This window comes from Lissotriton vulgaris, chromosome 12, assembly GCF_964263255.1.
Source record: "Lissotriton vulgaris chromosome 12, aLisVul1.2, whole genome shotgun sequence".
Taxonomy (NCBI): domain Eukaryota; kingdom Metazoa; phylum Chordata; class Amphibia; order Caudata; family Salamandridae; genus Lissotriton; species Lissotriton vulgaris.
In genome coordinates, this window is record NC_141700.1 from 138,762,808 (window position 1) to 138,782,191 (window position 19,384).

General features: G+C 49.0%; 1 protein-coding gene across 1 annotated transcript in view; it reads right to left on the reverse strand.

Annotated features, from left to right (window-relative positions):
• The window catches only part of KCNN3 (potassium calcium-activated channel subfamily N member 3), a 515,690-nt gene that overhangs the window by 35,916 nt on the left and 460,390 nt on the right, over window positions 1-19,384 (reverse strand). The window contains exons 5-7 of the mRNA XM_086947603.1: window positions 18,479-18,589; window positions 16,459-16,586; window positions 15,184-15,253 (exon numbers count right to left, since the gene is read on the reverse strand). Coding sequence (XP_086803729.1) covers window positions 15,184-15,253; window positions 16,459-16,586; window positions 18,479-18,589 — 309 coding nt within the window. The remainder of the gene's footprint in view (window positions 1-15,183; window positions 15,254-16,458; window positions 16,587-18,478; window positions 18,590-19,384) is intronic.

Consider the following 19,384-nt stretch of genomic DNA (forward strand, 5'->3'; position numbering starts at 1 on the left):
ATCTATATATACTCCTATATCTAAGATGGATGAACTCTTTGACTTTTCCAAACATGGACTACTAGTAGCTGGCATACCAGTGGTTGTATATGCAGGAGGCTCAGAATGAAGAAATGCTGAATGTTCTTCAGGAGTGTAGCCGGAAGCTGGCAGGGCAGGTTCTTCACCTGAATTAGAACATGCTGTCAAAGGGTCTTGAGCGGCTGGCCGACGAGTGAAAAAATCCTCTATCTTTCGCCGCTTAACATTTTGTGGTCCAAAGCCTCTGGTGTTCAGCATCCTGCTGTATGCGGATAGCGATCTCTAGTGAAATATAAAAAAGGCCCTCAGGTCACTTACTTAATTATTACAAAACTACGGGGGAAAGAATACTGTAATTTTGTACAATAAACCAACATTAAAAAGCCAAGAAATACAAGCTACACACCCAGTACCTCTCTAAATTATCCTAAAACTCTTTAAAGAAGCAAGCTATAAGTAGCCTGATTTTCTGTACCATTATGATACCACACACTTACCACATGTCTAAAACTTCAATGAAATGGCTGGAATTTCTTATAATATGAAAATGTCCAATGCAAATCAGCCCCAAACAATTATGCAAAACCACCTGGATACATAATTATAAGATTACAGTTTCTAATGGTTGACGCAAAGACTTCTGCCCTCTATGCTTTCAATGTACGCTTACCTACAGAAAGAACAGGCCTCACAAATATTTAAGCCCAGATTTACTAAGCTTTCATGCACCACAACTTGGCAAGGGAACATGTTGTGCTGTGTTGCATCAAAGGCAGAGAGCAGAAATGTGCCATATTTACAAAAATATGACACATTTCTGCTGTCTCCCTCAACTGGTGCTGCATAGTGCCAATGCAGACATCATGGTGCAACGGTGCCTGCGTTATGAGCAAGAATTTTTCTGTGAAGGAAGGGATACCTGAATGCAGCTCACATGGAAAAAGGAAGCAACAAGGATAAATAAAGATAATTCTCCTGGTAACGCCTGGGCCTGGGAGGCGCACCATTTGGAAACATTCCCAGGTGTACTGGCCGAAGTAACTGTGGGATTGTGTAACAATCCATAATCATATGTGTGGGAATGCCCTAGCTCCACCCATGGAACAACTTCCCAACGCAAGGTAACTCAAGGCAGCTCAATACTCTGCCTCTCATTACTCTGGAGTTACTAAACGACGCAAAACCACAAAAAGTGGCCTTTGTGTAAATTATGTAAATCCCAATTAAATGGGTAAAATTATGGCAGCGTAAAAGGAAATCAGAATGGATGGATACAAGGGTGAAAGTTTAGTAAATCTAAATGTGAGAGGATGGATGCGTTGGTGAAGGGATGGTAGAGTAAATAGATATCTGAGATGGTGGCTAAAAGGATCGGTGTAAGGTTGGCAGAGTAAATTGAAATCAGAAAGGATGGATGGTTGGATTGATGGATGAAAGGATAGCAGATAGTATAACACACACCTACCCGATGTACCAGCAGGTTACAGAGTTCATTGAAAAGGTGTTTACCAAATGTGGATATTATGCTCTGCTTGACATGCTTTTTTGATACACTGCATTACCTGCAGGAAAATCTCACATTCGAAGAGCCAATCAACATACTTTGGACGTGCTTAAAAAATGTGTGTGTATTGGGCCTCATCAATAATCTGAAACTCATTGAAACCGAAGAGCACCTGCTAGCGGAAACTTCTTGGCACCCGAAATTAAAGTTACTGAGAGGTGTCTGCAGCTATTTTGGGTTGAAAAATTAATCACAAACTGGGCAAGTAATTTGAGTCTATAATCGTGCAACTATTATTTTTAGAAAGGTAATCCGGAACTAAATTTAATTTTAGATTATTACGTAATGTGCAGGTCTGTAGTACTAGATAAGAAGTTACCAGACTATGACATATATTAGTTCTTCTAACTCTTGCGGATCCATAAGATCAGATTGAACCATCTACTGCTTCCCCCCATCATAAGCAGGAGCCAGGATCCAGAACACAAGAAATAAACCACCAGCATTATAAAGGGACCTGCAGAGCTAATGAGAGCTGCCAGCATAAAATATATTATAGAAATGGTCTCCTATCTTGCACACTTCCTCATCAAATCACACGACTAAGCACGGATTCCCATGGCTCAATAACTGCACCTTGGTATTCATCATGAACTACATGGAGATGCTTTTCACAGAGGCTTAAATAAAGACAACACTCTTCCAACCACACACCCACTAGGTGTAACCTGCTACATGCATGGATAAGTGCTCAGCATCGCACAAATGTATGACAACATGCCATCACAATGCATGTCTTTGCAACGCGGTTGTAATAACTCAACAACTCAAGTGCTGTTACAACACAATACCATAACAATGCAAACTCTTACCACGCATATGCCTTTACAACAAAAGCATATGCGTGGTGAAAGTTTTGTTTTAAAATATAACTATGTTACAGTATAAACGCTACATATATATATGTATATAGGTTTATATATCCCTGTAAATGGGTTATTTTTGTTAGTAACGTGTATATATATATATATATATATATATACACCCACACACACCCACATTTCCTTAAAACCCTACAACCCTTCAACTCATACCAACCCTAAAATTGCCCCCCTGGCACCCCAAAGCCTATACCTACCCTGAACCCTAAAATTAACCCAAAACCCATACCCACACTGAACCCCAAAATTACTCCTGGCACCCTAAAACCCATTACCACCCTGAACTCTGAAATTACCCCCTGAGACCCCAAAACCCATACCCACCCTGAACCCTAAAATTACCCCTGGCACCCCAAAACCCATACCCACCTGAACCCTAAAATTACCCCTGGCACCCCAAAACCCATACCCGCAGTGATCCCTAAAATTACACCCTTGCCCCCCAAACCCATACTCACCCTGAATCTTAAAATTACCACTAGCACACCAAAACACATACCCACGCTGAACCCTAAAATTAACCCCCTCACACCCTAAAACCCATACCCGCCCTGAACCCTAAAATTACACCTGGCACCCCAAAACCCATACCCATCCTGATCCCTAAAATTACCCCCCCCCCAGGCACCCAAAAACCCTTACCCACCCCACACCCTAAAATTACCCCCTGGGACCCCTAAACCCATTACCACCCTGAACCCTAAAATCACCCCCAGGAGCCCCAAAACCCATACCCGCCCTGAACCCTAAAATTACCCCTGGCACCCCAAAACCCATACCTGCAGTGATCCCTAAAATTACACCCTTGCCCCCCAAAACCCATACTCACCCGTAATCCTAAAATTACCCCTGGCACATCAAAACATACCCACGCTGAACCCTAAAATTAACCCCCTCATACCCTAAAACCCATACCCGCCCTGAACCCTAAAATTACCCCTGGCACCCCAAAACCCATACCCATCCTGATTCCTAAAATTATCCCCCCGGCACCCCAAAACCCATACCACACCCCACACCCTAAAATTACCCCCTGGCACCCCAAAACCCATTACCACCCTGAACCCTAAAATCAACCCCCTGGAGCCCCAAAACCCATACCCGCCCTGAACCCTAAAATTACCCCTGGCACCCCAAAACCCATACCCACCCTGAACCCTAAAATTACCCCTGGCACCCCAAAACCCATACCCGTAGTGATCCCTAAAATTACACCCTTGCCCCCCAAAAGCCATACTCACCCTGAATCTTAAAATTACCCCTGGCACACCAAAACACATACCCACGCTGAACCCTAAAATTAACCCCCTCACACCCTAAAACCCATACCAGCCCTGAACCCTAAAATTACCCCTGGCACCCCAGAAACCATACCCATGCTGAACCATAAATTACCCTTTTGCCCCCCAAAACCCATACCCACTCTGAACCTTAAAATTACCCCAGGCACCCCAAAACCCATACCTATGCTGAACCATACATTCCCCTCTGGCACCCCATAACCCATATCCACCCTGAACCCTAAAATAGCCCCCTGACATTCCAAAACCCACACCTGCCCTAAACCCTAAAATTACCCCTGGCACTATAAAACACATACCCACGCTGAACCCTAAAATTAATCCCATGGCACCCCAAAACCCACACCCACCCTGAACCTTAAAATTACCCCTGGCACCCCAAAACCCATACCCATGCTGAACCATAAATTCCCCCCTGGCACCCCATAACCCATACCCACCCTAAACCCTAAAATTGCCCCCTGACACCCCAAAACCCACACCTGCCCTGAACCCTAAAATTACCCCTGGCACACCAAAACACATACCCACGCTGAACCCTAAAATGTTCCCTGGCACCCCATAACCCATACCCACCCTGAACCCTAAAATAGCCCCCTGACATCCCAAAACCCACACCTGCCCTGAACCCTAAAATTACCCCTGGCACACCAAAACACATACCCACGCTGAACCCTAAAATGTCCCCTGGCACCCCAAAACCCATACTCACCTTGAACCCTAAAATTGCCCCCTGGAACCCCAAAACCCATACCCGCTCAGAACCCTAAAATTAGCCCCTGGCACCCCAATCCGTAACCCACCCTGAACCATAAAATTACTCACTGGCAACCTAAAACCCACACCCACCCTGAACTCTAAAATTACCCACTACCACCACAAAAAAAAATGAACACTACAAACTTACACTACATTTGCATATTTGGAGGGGACTGTCCTCTTTGACGTTTCTATGTATGTAAGTCAAGAACAACATTCAAAGTAACCTAGACATGCAGGCAGTAGGTAATGCTGTGCTGAAAAATGCATTAAAGTTACTGGAACTTACATAAATAAAAAACTGCTGCCTGCTCCTCTGATACTATACTGTGGAGGCTGGCTGATCAGCAGCACTGTGTCCTGGCATCCAGCCCCTCGAAGGTCTCAGAGTAGATAGGTGGGGGTCAAATGGCTCCTGGATTCTCCTTGCCTGGGGCTCCTCCGCTTCTTCCCTGGTGCCCTTGGATGCGAAAATGGAAAGATCCATGGCCCTGTTCACCATTTATCTGGTGAGCAGCGCCTTGGATGTGAATTCCATCCAAGTACACAGACAGCAGGGTGAAAGGGATGGCCAGTGCAGGTGATGCTTTTCCTTTGTAAATTAATTTCTGCTGGCGTCATAGCCCAGGGGTTGCTGTCTGCGCATTTGTATGGAATACACATCCATACAAGTGCACAGACAGCACCCCATGGGCTATGACGCCAGCAGAAATTCCTTTACAAAGGAAAAGCATCACCTTAACTGGCCAGCCCTTTCCCCCTGCTGTGCACTTCACACCCCATGCTAACAAGCGATCAAGTGCTTAGGTGAAATCCCTGCCTTCAGGCAAGGATTTCACCTCGCGGCGCCACCGTAAAGGAAAACAAGAGGTGGGGGCAGGAGGTCACTCACTGAAGCAGTTCAGAGGCTGGCTGACTCGGGCTGCTGGGCCTCTCAGAAAGCAGTAAAAAAATCATTCTCCGATCGGATGCCTTCTTGCACCATTTCAGTGCGTGTAATCTTAGCCCGGGCAGAGGAGGCGACGGGGGGGGCTGAAGCCCGGTGAGCCCAATGGGTGTTGCGCGCCTGGATGAGAGCCTTTCCGCCCTCCCTGTCTGCAGCAAAGATTCACTGAGCTGAGGAGGTGAATGAAATGCTTCATCTCCCCTGGAGCCAATCAAACAGACTCACCTCCCTCGCCTCCAGGCCGTCTAGAGCTGAGTTCTGCCACAGAGGATGCGTGCCCCTCACCCACCATGCACAGAGCTCTCCCTCACGCCATCTACTGAACACCTCAGTGCAAGATGGCGCCGCTCCCTCCAGCCTGTCAATCAAGCACGTGCATCTGGAGCTCGGAGCAGAACGCCCTCACCTCTGGCAATCCAACAGAGAGAGCTGGAGCAGAGAGCACACCGCCCTCACCTCTGCCAATCCAAGACAGAGATATGGAGCAGAGAACACACCACCCTCTCTTCTGTCAATCCAACACAGAGATCTGGAGCAGAGAGCACACTGCCCTCACTTCTGTCAATCCAACACAGAGGTCTGGAGCAGAGAGCACACCGCCCTCACCTCTGTCAATCCAACACAGAGATCTGGAGCCGAGACCACACCGCCCTCACCTCTGCCAATCCAACACAGAGATCTGGAGCAGAGAGCACACCGCCCTCACCTCTGTCAATCCAACACAGAGATCTGGAGCACAGAGCACACCGCCCTCACCTCTGCCAATCCAACACAGAGATCTGGAGCAGAGAGCACACCGCCCTCACCTCTGCCAATCCAACACAGAGATATGGAGCAGAGAACACACCGCCCTCTCTTCTGTCAATCCAACACAGAGATCTGGAGCAGAGAGCACACTGCCCTCACTTCTGTCAATCCAACACAGAGGTCTGGAGTAGAGAGCACACCGCCCTCACCTCTGTCAATCCAACACAGAGATCTGGAGCACAGAGCACACCGCCCTCACCTCTGCCAATCCAAGACAGAGATCTGGAGAAGAGAACACACCGCCCTCACCTCTATCAATCCAACACAGAGTTCTGGAGCACAGAGCACACCACCCTCACCTCTATCAATCCAACACAGAGATCTGGAGCACAGAGCACACCGCCCTCACCTCTGCCAATCCAAGACAGAGATCTGGAGAAGAGAACACACCGCCCTCACCTCTATCAATCCAACACAGAGATCTGGAGCACAGAGCACACCGCCCTCACCTCTGCCAATCCAACACAGAGATCTGGAGCAGAGAGCACACCGCCCTCACCTCTGCCAATCCAACACAGAGATATGGAGCAGAGAACACACCGCCCTCTCTTCTGTCAATCCAACACAGAGATCTGGAGCAGAGAGCACACTGCCCTCACTTCTGTCAATCCAACACAGAGGTCTGGAGTAGAGAGCACACCGCCCTCACCTCTGTCAATCCAACACAGAGATCTGGAGCACAGAGCACACCGCCCTCACCTCTGCCAATCCAAGACAGAGATCTGGAGAAGAGAACACACCGCCCTCACCTCTATCAATCCAACACAGAGTTCTGGAGCACAGAGCACACCACCCTCACCTCTGTCAATCCAACACAGAGTTCTGGAGCAGATAGCACACTGCCCTCACCTCTGTCAGTCCAACACAGAGATAAGGAGCAGAGAGCACACCGCCCTTACCCTCTGTCGATCCAACACAGAGTTCTGGAGCACAGAGCACACCACCCTCACCTCTGTCAATCCAACACAGAGATCTGGAGCAGAGAGCACACTGCCCTCACTTCTCTCAATCCAACACAGAGTTCTGGAGCAGATAGCACACTGGCCTCACCTCTGTCAGTCCAACACAGAGATAAGGAGCAGAGAGCACACCGCCCTCACCTCTGCCAATCCAACACAGAGATCTGGAGCAGAGAGCACACCGCCCTCACCTCTGCCAACCCAACACAGAGGTCTGGAGCAGAGAACACATCGCCCTCACCTCTGTCAATCCAAGACAGAGATCTGGAGCAGAGAGCACACCGCCCTACCCTCTGTCAATCCAACACAGAGATCTGGAGCACAGAGCACACCGCCCTCACCTCTGCCAATCCAAGACAGAGATCTGGAACAGAGAGCACACCGCTCTCACCTCTGCCAACCCAACACAGAGGTCTGGAGCAGAGAACACATGGCCCTCACCTCTGCCACTCCAAGACAGAGATATGGAGCAGAGAGCACACCACCCTCACATCTGTCAACCCAACACAGAGATCTGGAGCAGAGAGCACACCGCCCTCACCTCTGCCAACCCAACACAGAGGTCTGGAGTAGAGAACACATCGCCCTCACCTCTGTCAATCCAAGACAGAGATCTGGAGCAGAGAGCACACCGCCCTACCCTCTGTCAATCCAACACAGAGATCTGGAGCACAGAGCACACCGCCCTCACCTCTGCCAATCCAAGACAGAGATCTGGAACAGAGAGCACACCGCTCTCACCTCTGCCAACCCAACACAGAGGTCTGGAGCAGAGAACACATGGCCCTCACCTCTGCCACTCCAAGACAGAGATATGGAGCAGAGAGCACACCACCCTCACATCTGTCAACCCAACACAGAGATCTGGAGCAGAGAGCACACCGCCCTCACCTCTGCCAACCCAACACAGAGGTCTGGAGCAGAGAACACATCGCCCTCACCTCTGTCAATCCAACACAGAGATCTGGAGCACAGAGCACACCGCCCTCACCTCTGCCAATCCAAGACAGAGATCTGGAACAGAGAGCACACCGCTCTCACCTCTGCCAACCCAACACAGAGGTCTGGAGCAGAGAACACATGGCCCTCACCTCTGCCACTCCAAGACAGAGATATGGAGCAGAGAGCACACCACCCTCACATCTGTCAACCCAACACAGAGATATGGAGCAGAGAACACACCGCCCTCACCTCTGTCAACCCAACACAGAGATCTGGAGCAGATAACACACACCCCTCACCTCTGTCAACCCAACACAGAGGTCCGGAGCAGAGAGCACACCGCCCTCACCTCTATCAACCCAACACAGAGATCTGGAGCAGAGAACACGCCACCTCATCTCTGTCAATCCAACACAGAGATATGGAGCAGAGAGCACACCGCCCTCACCTCTGCCAATCCAAGACAGAGATATGGAGCAGAGAGTACACCGCCCTCACCTCTGCCAATCCAAGACAGAGATCTGGAGCAGAGAGCACACCGCCCTCACCTCTGTCAATCCACCCTCAACACTGCCAATCCAACACAGAGATCTGGAGCAGAGAGCACATCGCCCTCACCTCTGCCAAATAAACACAGAGACCTGGAGCAGAGAACACACCACCCTCACCTCTGCCAACCGAACACAGAGGTTTGGAGCAGAGAGCGCACCGCCCTCACTTCTGACAATCCACCCTCACCTCTGCCAATCCAATACAGAGACCTGGAGCAGAGAGCACACCATCCTCACCTCTGCCAAACAAACACAGAGATCTGGAGCTGAGAACACGCCACCTCACCTCTGTCAATCCAACACAGACATCTGGAGCAGAGAACACGCCACCTCACCTCTGTCAATCGAACACAGAGATATGGAGCAGAGAGTACACCGCCCTCACCTCTGCCAATCCAACACAGAGATCTTGAGCAGAGAGCACACTGTCCTCACCTCTGTCAACCCAACACAAAGATCTGCAGCAGAGAACACGATACCTCACCTCTGTTAATCCAACACAGAGATTTGGAGCAGAGAGCACACTGCCCTCACTTCTGTCAATCCAACACAGAGATCTGGAGCAGAGAGCACACCACCCTCACCTCTGTCAATCCAACAGAGAGATATGGAGCAGAGAGCACACCGCCCTCACTTCTGTCAATCCAACACAGAGATCTGGAGCCGAGAGCACACCGCCCTCACCTCTGTCAATCCAACACAGAGATATGGAGCAGAGAGCACACCGCCCTCACCTCTGCCAATCCAAGACAGAGATCTGGAGCAGAGTACACACTGCCCTCACCTCTGCCAATCCAACAGAGAGATCTGGAGAATAGAGCACACCGCCCTCACCTCTGCCAATCCAACACAGAGATCTGGAGCAGAGAGCAAACTGCCCTCACCTCCGCCAATCCAACACAGAGATCTGGAGCAGAGAGCACACTGCCCTCACTTCTGTCAATCCAACACAGAGATCTGGAGCAGAGAGCAAACTGCCCTCACCTCCGCCAATCCAACACAGTGATCTGGAGCAGAGATTTCACCACCTCCACCTCTGTCAATCCAACACAGAGATCTGGAGCAGAGAGGACACCGCCCTCACCTCTGCCAATCCAACACAGAGATCTGGAGCAGAGAGCTCACCACCCTCACCTCTGTCAATCCAACACAGAGATCTGGAGCAGAGAGCAAACTGCCCTCACCTCTGCCAATCCAACACAGAGATCTGGAGCAGAGATTTCACCACCTCCACCTCTGTCAATCCAACACAGAGATCTGGAGCAGAGAGCACACCGCCCTCACCTCTGCCAATCCAACACAGAGATCTGGAGCAGAGAGCTCACCACCCTCACCTCTGTCAATCCAACACAGAGATCTGGAGCAGAGAGGACAACGCCCTCACCGCTGCCAATCCCACACAGAGATCTGGAACAGAGAGCACACCGCCCTCACCTCTGCCAATCCCACACAGAGATCTGGAACAGAGAGGACACCACCCTCACCTCTGCCAATCCAACACAGAGATCTGGAGCAGAGAGCTCACCACCCTCACCTCTGCCAATCCAACACAGAGATCTGGAGCAGAGAGCAAACTGCCCTCACCTCCGCCAATCCAACACAGAGATCTGGAGCAGAGAGCTCACCACCCTCACCTCTGTCAATCCAACACAGAGATCTGGAGCAGAGAGCACACTAACCTCACTTCTGTCAATCCAACGCAGAGATCTGGAGCAGAGAACACTCCAACCTCACCTCTGTCAATCCAACACAGAGATGTGGAGCAGAGAGCACACCGCCCTCACCTCTGCCAATCCAAGACAGAGATCTGGAGCAGAGAGCACACCTCCCTCACCTCTGCCAATCCAACACAGAGTTCTGGAGCACAGAGCACACCACCCTCACCTCTTTCAATCCAACACAGAGATCTGGAGCAGAGAGCACACTGCCCTCACCTCTGCCAATCCAAGACAGAGATCAGGAGCACAGAGCACACCGCCCTCACCTCTGCCAATCCAAGACAGAGTTCTGGAGCAGAGAGCACACCGCCCTCACCTCTGCCAATCCAAGTCAGAGATCTGGAGCAGAGAGCACACTGCCCTCACTTCTGTCAATCCAACACAGAGTTCTGGAGCACAGAGCACACCACCCTCACCTCTTTCAATCCAACACAGAGATCTGGTGCAGAGAGCACACTGCCCTCACTCCTGTCAATCCAACACAGAGTTCTGGAGCACAGAGCACACCACCCTCACCTCTGTCAATCCAACACAGATCTGGAGCAGAGAGCACACTGCCCTCACTTCTCTCAATCCAACACAGAGTTCTGTAGCAGAGAGCACACTGCCCTCACCTCTGTCAATCCAACACAGAGATATGGAGCAGAGAGCACACCACCCTCACCTCTGTCAATCCAACACAGATCTGGAGCAGAGAGCACACTGCCCTCACTTCTCTCAATCCAATACAGAGTTCTGTAGCAGAGAGCACACTGCCCTCACCTCTGTCAATCCAACACAGAGATAAGGAGCAGAGAGCACACCGCCCTCACCTCTGCCAATCCAAGACAGAGATCTGGAGCAAAGAACACACCGCTCTCACCTCTGCCAATCCAACAGAGAGATCTGGAGCAGAGAACACACCACCCTCACCTCTGTCAATCCAACACAGAGATCTGGAGCAGAGAGTACACTGCCCTCACTTCTGTCAATCCAACACAGAGTTATGGAGCTCAGAGCACACCACCCTCACCTCTGTCAATCCAAGGCAGAGATCTGGAGCACAGAGCACACTGCCCTCACCTCTGTCAATCCAAGGCAGAGATCTGGAGCACAGAGCACACCGCCCTCACCTCTGTCAACCCAACACAGAGATATGGAGCAGAGAACACACCGCCCTCACCTCTGTCAACCCAACACAGAGATCTGGAGCAGATAACACACCGCCCTCACCTCTGTCAACCCAACACAGAGGTCTGGAGCAGAGAGCACACCGCCCTCACCTCTATCAACCCAACACAGAGATCTGGAGCAGAGAACACTCCACCTCACCTCTGTCAATCAAAAACAGAGATCTGGAGCACAGAACACGCCACCTCACCTCTGTCAATCCAACTCAGAGATATGGAGCAGAGCGCACACCGCCCTCACCTCTGCCAATCCAAGACAGAGATATGGATCAGAGAGCACACCGCCCTCACCTCTGCCAATCCAAGACAGAGATTTGGAGCCGAGAGCACACCGCCCTCACCTCTGTCAATCCACCCTTACCTCTACCAATCCAACACAGCGATCTGGAGCAGAGAGCACACTGCCCTCACCTCTGTCAATCCAACACAGAGGTCTAGAGCAGAGAGCACATCGCCCTCACCTCTGCCAAATAAACACAGAGACCTGGAGCAGAGAACACACCGCCCTCACCTCTGCCAACCCAACACAGAGGTTTGGAGCAGAGAGCGCACCGCCCTCACTTCTGCCAATCCACAATCACCTCTGCCAATCCAACACAGAGACCTGGAGCAGAGAGCACACCGCCCTCACCTCTGCCAATCCAAGACAGAGATCTGGAGCAGAGAGCACACCACCCTCACCTCTGCCAATCCAACACAGAGATCTGGAGCAGAGAGCACACCGCCCTCACCTCTGCCAAAGAAACACAGAGATCTGGAGCATAGAACACGCCACCTCACCTCTGTCAATCCAACACAGACATCTGGAGGAGAGAACACGCCACCTCACCTCTGTCAATCCAACACAGAGATATGAAGCAGAGAGTACACCGCCCTCACCTCTGCCAATCCAACACAGAGATATTGAGCAGAGAGCACACTGCCCTCACCTCTGTCAACCCAACACAAAGATCTGGAGCAGAGAACACGATACCTCACCTCTGTCAATCCAACAAAGAGATCTGAAGCAGAGAACACACCTCCCTCACCTCTGTCAATCCAACACAGAGATCTGGAGCAGAGAGCACACCGCCCTCACTTCTGCCAATCGAACATATAAATCTGGAGCCGAGACCACACCACCCTCACCTCTGCCAATCCAACACAGAGCTCTAGAGCAGAGAGCACATGGCCCTCACCTCTGCCAATCCAACACAGAGATCAGGAGCAGAGAGCACACCGCCCTCACCTCTATCAACCCAACACAGAGATCTGGAGCAGAGAGGACACCGCCCTCACCTCTGCCATTCCAACACAGAGACCTGGAGCAGAGAGCACACAGCCCTCATGTCTGCCAATCCAACACAGAGATCAGGAGCAGAGAAGACACCACCCTCACCTCTGCCAATCCAACACGGAGATCAGGAGCAGAGAGCACACCGCCCTCACCTCTATCAACCCAACACAGAGATCTGGAGCAGAGAGGACACCGCCCTCACCTCTGCCATTCCAACACAGAGACCTGGAGCAGAGAGCACACAGCCCTCATGTCTGCCAATCCAACACAGAGATCAGGAGCAGAGAGGACACCGCCCTCACCTCTGCCAATCCAACACGGAGATCTGGAGCAGAGAGTACACCGCCCTCACCTCTATCAACCCAACACAGAGATCTGGAGCAGAGAGCACACTGCCCTCACTTCTCTCAATCCAACACAGAGACCTGGAGCAGAGAGCACACAGCCCTCATGTCTGCCAATCCAACACAGAGATCAGGAGCAGAGAGGACACCGCCCTCACCTCTGCCAATCCAACACGGAGATCTGGAGCAGAGAGCACACCACCCTCACCTCTGTCAATCCCACACAGAGATCTGGAGCAGAGAGCACACCGCCGTCACCTCTGCCAATCCAACACAGAGATCTGGAGCAGAGAGCACACCGCCCCCACCTCTGCCAATCCAATAGAGAGATCTGGAGCATAGACCACAACGCCCTCACCTCTGAAAACCCAACACAGAGATATGGAGCAGTGAACGCAATACCCTCACCTCTGCCAATCCATCCTCACTTCTGCCAATCCATCATTGAGGTCTGGAGTAGAAAACATATCTATGTCACCTCTGTCAACTCAGCACAGAGACATTATCAGCACATGATACATCTCTTTCACTTTATACTAACCACCACAGATGCTGCAGAGGTGGTGCAGGGATGGTTGACAAATGTTCAAATATTGGTGCAGAGGATTTCTCACTGGGCAGTATTTCTGTTGTGTGGTTGGACCCCTGAATTTGTAGATGGCTTGTATTCAGTTCTCCTCCTTTTCTGGAGGAGTCTAGGTCTTCTGGAACAACTCCTCTGGGCACTTTGCATCACTGAGGTAAATCACACACGTTGGGTGGCACGGTAAGGATGCGCAGAACATCAGGGCCTCAGACAAAGCTTGAGGCGTGGTCTCAGCCGGGGAAGAGGGGTCATCAAGGAGCTTCACATGCAGGAAGGAAGCAGGAGGTCCATAACGTTCTTGTTAGAGAGAGGTTCTCTGAGTCTTGAAGGGGGATTCAACCTTATCTTCACGGTTCTTGTCATTCAGCCAGCAGCACTCGACCAATCAAATGCAGCATACTGTTCACTGTTAGATCGCCAGCCAATAAGATTTGAGGACTCATTGTAGGCTTTCTCCCAATCTTAAGAAGCAGATGTGGAATCCTGGCTGGTTATCCCAAAACTGGTTGTAGGATGCTTGTTTCCGGTCCAGGGAAGACCTGGCTTGGCAGTTCGGGCTGGACTGTTTCCATGAGGAACGGGGTCAAGACTGATTTGCATATGGCTGGGTCTGAATTGGGTGGTAAAGTGAGCCAAGGAATGATGGTGGATTAAACCCAGATCTATGACTGGGAATGAGTGTCTAAAAAGTTTCAGGGCTCCGTCCATCATCCTCTTGAGTTTTCTAGGTTCTATACCAGTCCCATGCCCCTCCCTCAGGTCCCAGAGTGACAAAAAAGCTATATTATGTCCACTGATGTTCTCCTGCTCCACAGGGCTGTCCCTTTCACTACCCATGGGTACCCTACTGGGGTTACTTACAGAGCATTTCAATTTACGATTCAATGAAATCAAATCCATGGTTACCTTTTTGTGTCTTTATTATAGTTTAGAACACATTATTAATTAGAAATTTCACAAACAGTAGAATGCGCTCAGATTTCCATTCTGAATATTATTTTTTAAGAATTGATGCTTAATGTATTTCAGGCTCACGACTTTTCATCAGGAACAGAGAATCTGAATGTTGCTTGCGGTCCTTTCTAAAGATGCAAATATGCATATTCATCAGTAAATTTCCGTTGGGCAGAAAAACCAGCGAAGGATACGTTTCAGTCTGCACCTTAGGACTTAACATCGGAGATTCCCACTCTGCACCCCAAAGTGACCAAAGCATTTGGAAATCTTTGGTGAACCACATGAATGCACACTAGAGGTCTTGGGAATAAAGCTCAATAGTAGCCACGAGAATCCCACTATCTCTTGTGACACTTCAGTGAGAAGAAACTCCTGAAGAAGGAGGGGGAAGCTGAGGCTTACCTTGGAGAGGTCTACCAGAGTGTTGGCTTGGTCACTGAGTTTCCTCTGCTCCATCTTCACACTCCTCAGCCTGTGGAAACAATCATAGAAGAGACATGAACTTGTGAACCCTCCAACATTTTGAGGACAAACACACTGGAATGGCAGGAACCCGATTTCCCCCGGTCCCTAAGTCTAGAGAATGAAAGAAATTAAGAATAATTTCATTTCTAGAGGCGGGGCTCTCAATTCTATAACTACTTGCTTCACTGAAGGATCAGAAACATGACTCATCTCCTAACCCCGTTATTAAATAGGACACTCCGCCAAGCAACACTTTTTAGGCAACTTTACTATATGTACTTCTTGTAGGGGATTAAAGGTTTCCTCTGTACTGTAAACGTTATATCCCATGTATTAAGGTCTGTCTAAAATCTGGACACATAGGAGGTGAAATGTTGAGCTCAGCTCAAAGAAAAAGAAAACATGGTGTAAAAGATGGATTAAAACCTCACTATGCCGAGAGACCAGCCTATGAGGAGAGAAGGGTTTCCTTCTAGTGTCTTATGTTCTGACATAAGGCAAGAGGATGGTAGAGTCCACCCTGTCACATGATCACTCTCTTATTGGTAGAAAGCTATTGTTCAAAGCTGAACTGGACTCCCAGGCTTTTTATCCCTAATAATCGAGGATATGGGATCACATGGGCACCTAGGTATGTATTCTCCAGCTAGGCAAGGCTACAGTGATCAGGGCTTCATTGTGTATCCCCAAATGCAAGTCAACCTAAGACCCTCAACTGACATTGGACAGACTACAAAGGGGATTGCTTTACAAATATCTCAAGAGACGGATAAGACGGACAAATTAATGAAGCCTTGACTACCTCATTTTCTACCACGCACCATAACTCCTGTATTAACTGTTTTATGTATGAATATAGTTTTTTATTGACTCTTTCGAATGTGTAATATTGTAAGATTTTAAATAATCAACACAATAAACTTATTATTATCCTGTATTAAGGTATGTCAATTTTAAGACCTCATAATGCATCAGAATTTCATCTGAATCAGCCCCTTATCATACCCTTGGTGGACACTATCTTCTTTTTCCGACAACTGTTGCTAGAGAGCGACTACAAGTTCTCGCCTCTCCGCTAGTCTCTGCAGATATCAATTGTTCTTCCTTTCCTGTCTCCTCTTGGCTGGCAACCATAGCTTCCCCCTCCCAGACATGCCCGTGGAGATCCAAAGTGCTCACTTGCCTCCCAGAAATGTGTACAACCTCACTTACTGGTGGATAGCCTGAAGAAACTTTCTCTGGTGTTTTCTCACTTTGGCGTGGTCAATCTTTTTCAGCAGCTTGGTGTGTTTGTATATGAGCCAGGTTTCTCGTAGAACGTTGGCAGCGGCATTCTTAATCTATAGAGAGAAAAGCAAATGGCAGGCACTAGTGGCTTCTCCGGTGGACCAAGTAAAGGGCAGGTGGGCGGAGATCACTCAGGGATCGCGCATGTTCTCATGGATGGTAGAAAGTCTCACTCAGGGATCGCGCACATTCTCAAAGACGATTGGAAAGTAAGCCAGGAGGTAAATAGAGTCCAATAAACTACAACTAGGGAATGATAGAGGAAATGAATAAAGGAGCATTCCCTCACTGCAGTCATATTCAAAAGGAGGTGAAATTATCAAGTGGCACTGACCTCAGAAGGCCTCTAAGTGAGAGGCCCAGTAAAGCATCGAAGAGACACATGGACTTAAATTCATAGGATGTACACCCCTATGGTATCTAAGGAGCTCACGCGTGAATGTGAAAGGTTTCGAGGAGCTTCACACAATATGGGAAGAAGGAAGGGCTCCAAAGACTATAAGCATCCTACTGTTGGGACACAAATCCCCAGTCTTATTTAAGGTGAGTCAGAGTAGAAGTACTAACACAGTAGTGGAGCTCAGTCCAGATGTTTCTTAAAGGGACATCAGGCTGACAGAGCAGATCCCTATCATTGGAGATTGAGTGATCTTCAAGACACACACATCATGACAAAACACATCATATAAACCTCAAAGCACAACACAAAATAACTGCAGTGGCCCACAGATCTATCGCACCTTGTTCAAGAGATCCTTGGATACACTTAACACACAATGAATTGAGGACTTAATCATAACAACATGACATGAAACAATATGATATAACACAACATGACAAGATGTAACCATACACACCAAATAGAGGTCTACTTGAAAGCATTCTTTGGACAGTGGCCCTGAGGAACACAATATCTAGAATTAGAGAGGGGTTTAGGTAACTCAGAGTTTTGGGTTTTGATATAAGGCTACTACTAAGCGCAACCCCCTAATTGCCTATCCCTGAAACCAAAGCATAAGTTGCCTGGGAATAGGAGACACTAGCCCATGCTTCTGTAAGCCTAAAGCTCATATCAATCTTGGGGTGCAAAGGGCACCTGTGGGAGAGGACTAGAGAGAGTGGAGCAGGAAACAACATAGTACTGTGCTCTTCTAGGGATGGCATGCATTCATAAAAAAATCCCTGCTGTTTAGATGAGAATATGGGTCTCTCATAACTCATGTCATTGTTCAAGGAAAACTCACACAAATGAGAACATTTGGGCAGCTCTATGCCCACAAGTGGTAATTTGAGAGTGTTTAAAACAGGCACAAGAGAATTATTTTGGTTGTCCCATATCCATGGGCGAGAATTTGGGGCAGTATTGATCAGAATCCGAGAATGTGTAAAACGGTGTAGGCTGGGAATATCAAACTCCAAATATTAACGGGATGTAATATTGTTACCACAATATTGAGGGACAAAATATCAAAAGGTAAGTAGGCAGGTAAGTTTCTATTTAAATTGCTTTCTTATAACAGCTCCTAACTATCTCTGCTTTGGAAAACATAAAAAGTCACCTCCCACCATTTTCAGTCTACCCTCTGAGACATGAGCTAAATGTCCTGAAATCTGCCTGGGCAGCTGGTAAAAACCGGGGACTGCCCCGGCAAGTCCAAGACTCCTTGTTACCCTGTGATATATGCTTCTGTGCACTTAACTTTTGATATTATGTCCCGTCGATATTGTGATAACGATATTCTGCCCCGTCGATATTTGGGATTCTATATTCTCTGCTATAGCCATGTAAAACCAACCCAATACCCGTGTGATTTTCAGGGTTTGCTCTGGGCAGAGCTATTTCACTTCTCAATGGGGCAATAGCTCCTTTTCAGTACACCCAGGCCGCTGACAGCACACGTTGAGCACTAGAGTTTTAAGCATAATGATGTCAAGCACCTCTTACCCGCTTGGTCAGCTGAGTGTCCATCATGAAGTTGTGAACATGTTTCTCAGCTTTCGTGAGTTCCAGTTTTCTTGCGACCACTGCAACAACCAAAGCGGTGCAACCAGCGCCCTATGGTGGAAGAATAAGAAATAGTAATTTAGTCAACAAGGTGAAGTCCCAAAGAAACAAGAGAAAACTTTGAATAATGCAAGACAACCAGCAACTTTCAGACCGAGAATCACAAGGTGGATTAACTAAACCAATGGAATGCAGACAACCTCTAAAAAGAACACCACAGAATAACTCAACCAAAATAGAGCAGAGTTCACTGCATCCCTAGACAGAAATTCAAACAAGGTGGTCTAGGCTGTCTCCAGCAGCCAGAGAACAACACTTAGGGGGTGATTACGATGTCTGACGGATTTACGTCCACCCGACACAGATGCAGAAATAGGCCCGACCGACCTCAGGTTGGCGGCTCCGACCGCCTAATCACAATGCGACCGAAAACTGTTCGGTTGCATACTCCCATTCCTCTATGGGAGCTCGTGTTATGGCCGTAAACAGGCCATAATATGAAGCTCCCATAGAGGAATGGGAGTCTGTGTTCATCCCTGCACCGTGCGGCAGGCACCTCAGGGTGCCTGCCACACGGTGCAGGGATAAACAGGGGGGTGCTGCAGGGGCAAGGGGGCCCTCCTAGGGGCCCACATACTCGCACGCTGAAAGACGTTCCATATCAGAAAGCCTGACATGGCAAGCCTACCGTACACCAAGTATTGTAATCCCAAGGGCAGAAAACCTGCCCTTTGCGATTACGGGGCGGCCTCCGACTCTCCGACAGGCTCAAGGAGAAGCCAGCCGTAATGACCGGCCGGTTTAATTTCCAACAGCCAACATTGTGTTACGGCAGTCGGAAATTAA